The 3,906-nt window shown below is 42.3% G+C and overlaps 1 protein-coding gene across 1 annotated transcript in view; it reads right to left on the minus strand.

The window, feature by feature from the left end:
• The window catches only part of EIF2AK1 (eukaryotic translation initiation factor 2 alpha kinase 1), a 17,830-nt gene extending 14,410 nt beyond the window's left edge, over nucleotides 1–3,420 (minus strand). The window contains exon 1 of the mRNA XM_015820771.1: nucleotides 3,300–3,420. Within this exon, the coding sequence (XP_015676257.1) occupies nucleotides 3,300–3,420 (121 nt within the window). The remainder of the gene's footprint in view (nucleotides 1–3,299) is intronic.
• Nucleotides 3,421–3,906: the final 486 nt, after the last annotated feature.

Raw genomic sequence — 3,906 nt, forward strand, 5'->3', positions numbered from 1 at the left:
GCAAGCAGCTAAACTGATTCTTGTCTCAGAGAGAAATACTTATAGCAGGAAATGCATTTGTGAAGATTCACCAGATGTACCGGTATGTGCTGTAGTGTTGTGAAAAAATACAGACACACCTACGCTGAAGCGTTTGGGCATCAGTGGTTTCTCCTCCAGCTCTGGAATTCCAATTCCTATTAACTCGCATCCAGCTTAGCCTTATGCTTATCATAGGATAAATCAATTCTAAATGGGAAATAAGATTAATGCTGATCTTCTTCATCCTTTTCGCGTCCATCAATGTGCTAAAAAGTTTGTCTGATTTATACCTGACTAATATAATTTATTTTGGAGGCCACTAACACTGTACGTGTGCGGCAGACCTGTTTTTAAGTGAACCTAATTCAGAATTGCCAAGATCCTGGTTTTGCATCTGAGGCTACAAGAAGGACGCTGATGCAACGCTATTGCAAACAGAGTCACAAGACCCAGGCAGAGAAATGATGAAACAGCTCCTTCCCTTGTCTGCTTCAAGATAAAGATCAATAATGTGAAAGTTCAGCCATCCGATACCTTTCAACATTTAGACTGCGATATTTCAAACACTGTTGCACAATGACCACGTTTTTCAAACAACAGACAAGAAAGGCAAAATAAAAAGTGGCAACAGAATTACACGGAAAGTAGCTATTTAACTGAAAATACACAACTCTAAAATGCCTCTTCCTTTTTTTGCAAGGAAGATTCTCCCCCCCCCCAAACACAAACCAGGCAGAACCAAAGGAACACCAGGTTACATCTTACCCTAAATTTTAAATCTCTGCCCAGAAACCCAGAAAAAAATGCAAGATTTCTAATTTTCCTTATGGGAGGTTTAATGTGTGTGTTGTTTTTTTAAAAAAAATAGATCTTAAAAAAGCATCACGTTTCCAAAGCAGGGTTGTCAACTTGCACAGTCCAAAAATGAACTCTTAAGTTCATTTTATGGTGGAAATAAATACAGGTAGTCCTTGACTTAGCTGTCAAAATTGAGCCTGGAATTATGGTCGTAAGTTACTGCAGCCCATAAGTGGGTCGCCATGTGACTGGACCTGATTTTACAACCTTTTTTGCAACAGTCGTTAAACGAATGGCAGTCATTAAGCAAATCAGTTTTACCCAATGGGTGGTGGTTTTTTTTGCAACTGGAAGAAGTTGCCAGAAACCAGCAAAAAAAGTTTAAAATTGCAGTCCTGTGATAGGAAGCTGCAAGTGGCTGTAAAAGTGAGTTGGTTGCCATGCGCCCAAAATGTTATCATATGACCATTGGGAGAGGGGGTTTGCAGCCGTCAAAACTTTGAAATTGGGTCATAAGTATTTTTGGGGGTGTCCATCATAATGTTGAATAGTTGCTAAGTGACTATCTGGGGACTGTCTGTAGATGTAACAACAATTAAGTTATCTTTGATTGTTTTTCTCCCTGAATTATGGGAAATACCTGAACGTGTAGAAAACTAGCATGTTGGTTTTTCTAATTTTTCTAGATTCAGGTTTTTGTTTTTGTTCTGTTCAATCATGTCCGATTTGAAAAAACTGCCCGAACAAGCTCGGCAGGTACTTTCCAGTGAAAAAGCATTCAAACAGAACTTGAACAATCGAGAGAGAGGAAAAAATTATTTTGTGTCTTGAGTGGATTGGGCCACTTAGGTGAAGTCTACTACAAACCTATTTATTCCCTGCTCGGGGATGCTGCTAAGTCTGTTTTGCAAATGTGGAGTTGGGTGGGGGAAACAGATTCCAATCCTGGAATTAACCAGCTTTCTTATTAGCGGCTGGAAGTAGTAATTTACCCTTCATTATGCATCATTTGCCTTCATCTTCCTCTCCATCAACTTTGTAACCTCCTCTTGTTAAATATCAAATTATAAAAGGCTGCCCTGTAGGGACTTTTGTCTTCCGCAATTCATTAAACAAAACACAGGAGAGGAAGGTGACACTGTATGCATATGTCATTAAAAAGCCAACTTTTTATACAAGCCCCCATTACAATCCCCAGTTGTATATTAAATGATCTACTGCACATGTACACATACCTCTCCNCCTCCTCTTGTTAAATATCAAATTATAAAAGGCTGCCCTGTAGGGACTTTTGTCTTCCGCAATTCATTAAACAAAACACAGGAGAGGAAGGTGACACTGTATGCATATGTCATTAAAAAGCCAACTTTTTATACAAGCCCCCATTACAATCCCCAGTTGTATATTAAATGATCTACTGCACATGTACACATACCTCTCCCTCTAAAATAATCATCTTATACACACCCTATTTACAATCCCCAGTTGCATACATAATAATCCAGGGATGCATAAATATATATACATAAAAACAGACCCTAGATTATGTTCTCTCTCCCTTTCTATGTGTGTATGTGTGTGTACACATAAACACCAACATACACATTCTCTGTCTCTTTCACACATATACTACACTGTACATATATATACATGTACCCCCCCCTCTAAAATAATCATCTTTTTATGCACACTCCCTCACTTAACGGTTCCCAGTTGCATATAAAATAATCTAGGGAAGGAGAGATAGATAGATGGATAAATAGACAGACAGAGACAGAATAGATAGATAGATAGATAGATAGATAGATAGATAGATAGATAGATAGATAGATAGATAGATAGATAGATAGATAGATAGATAGATAGAAAGAAAGGGATAGAGGTAGGTAGGTAGGTAGAGGTAGGTAGGTAGGTAGGTAAGTAGATAGGTAGGTAGGTAAGTAGATAGATAGATAGATAGATAGATAGATAGATAGATAGATAGATAGATAGATAGATAGATAGATAGATAGATAGATAGATAGATAGATAGATAGGCAGGCAGGCAGGCAGAAGAAATAGGAAATAAATGACAGAAATACAGATAGATAAAGGCAGAGGATAGATAAAAAGATACAGATACTATGTATCTCTGTGTATAAATAAGACAACCTATTCTGTATACACACCTATTCTGTGTATAAATAAGACAACCTATTCTGTATACATATACATAAATAAGACAACCTATTCTGTATACAGATGTATACACATATACATCTCTGTGTATAAATAAGACAACCTATTCTGTATACACCCACACCCACACACAAAAACTGTGCACACCAACTCAGATGCACCCCATCCCTCTCCCTCCCAACTCTCTTTTCCTACCCACTCCCTTACCACCGATGCACTGATACACGTGTACACACATCCCCACGTAATACTCCCCCCCCAACACCCTTGTTTCGTTCCAGCCACCCTCCCGGCCCGCGCACCGTCGAAGGGCGGCTCGGCGCCGGGCTCCGCCTCGGGGAAGCCGATGACGGCAGCGGCGGCGGCGGCGGCCCGCGGCCTCCCAGCCCCGCCGATGCTGAAGTTGGCCTGCCTCCGCCACATGGCCGCGCTCCGCAACGCCAACGCCGCTGCTCCGCGGCCCGGCCCGGCCTGCCTGCCTTCCTCCCGCGCTAGGCCCGCCCGCTTGCCTGCCCGCCCGCTCGGCCGGCTGGCAGGGCGACGCCCCCTGCCTGGCCCGTGTGCCAGGCCGCCACTACACTGCCCATAGTCCCCGGCCGGGCCTGGAGGGCGAATCCTGAGGGCGTGCGGGGGGGGGGGAGAAGGCCGCAAATAATCCCTTCATTTTATTTTTAAAAATGGATTTTATTTATGAAATAATTAGGGTTATTATCAAATGTGTGACGATTGTGGCTGGTCAGCCAGATGTTCAGGCTGGCCTGGGCATTTTTGCCCACCTATCCAGGCCTTCCCGAGGACCTGGGAGAGGCAGATGTGGTCGTTTGATGGTGCTTAAAAGGTCTCCTGCAGAAGGGAAGCTATTCCTAATAAAGCTGGCTTTTGCAATTGACGAACGGTGATTTTTTTGTC

Source organism: Protobothrops mucrosquamatus, unplaced genomic scaffold (genome assembly GCF_001527695.2).
Source record: "Protobothrops mucrosquamatus isolate PMUCROS unplaced genomic scaffold, P.Mucros_1.0 scaffold1179, whole genome shotgun sequence".
Classification (NCBI taxonomy): domain Eukaryota; kingdom Metazoa; phylum Chordata; class Lepidosauria; order Squamata; family Viperidae; genus Protobothrops; species Protobothrops mucrosquamatus.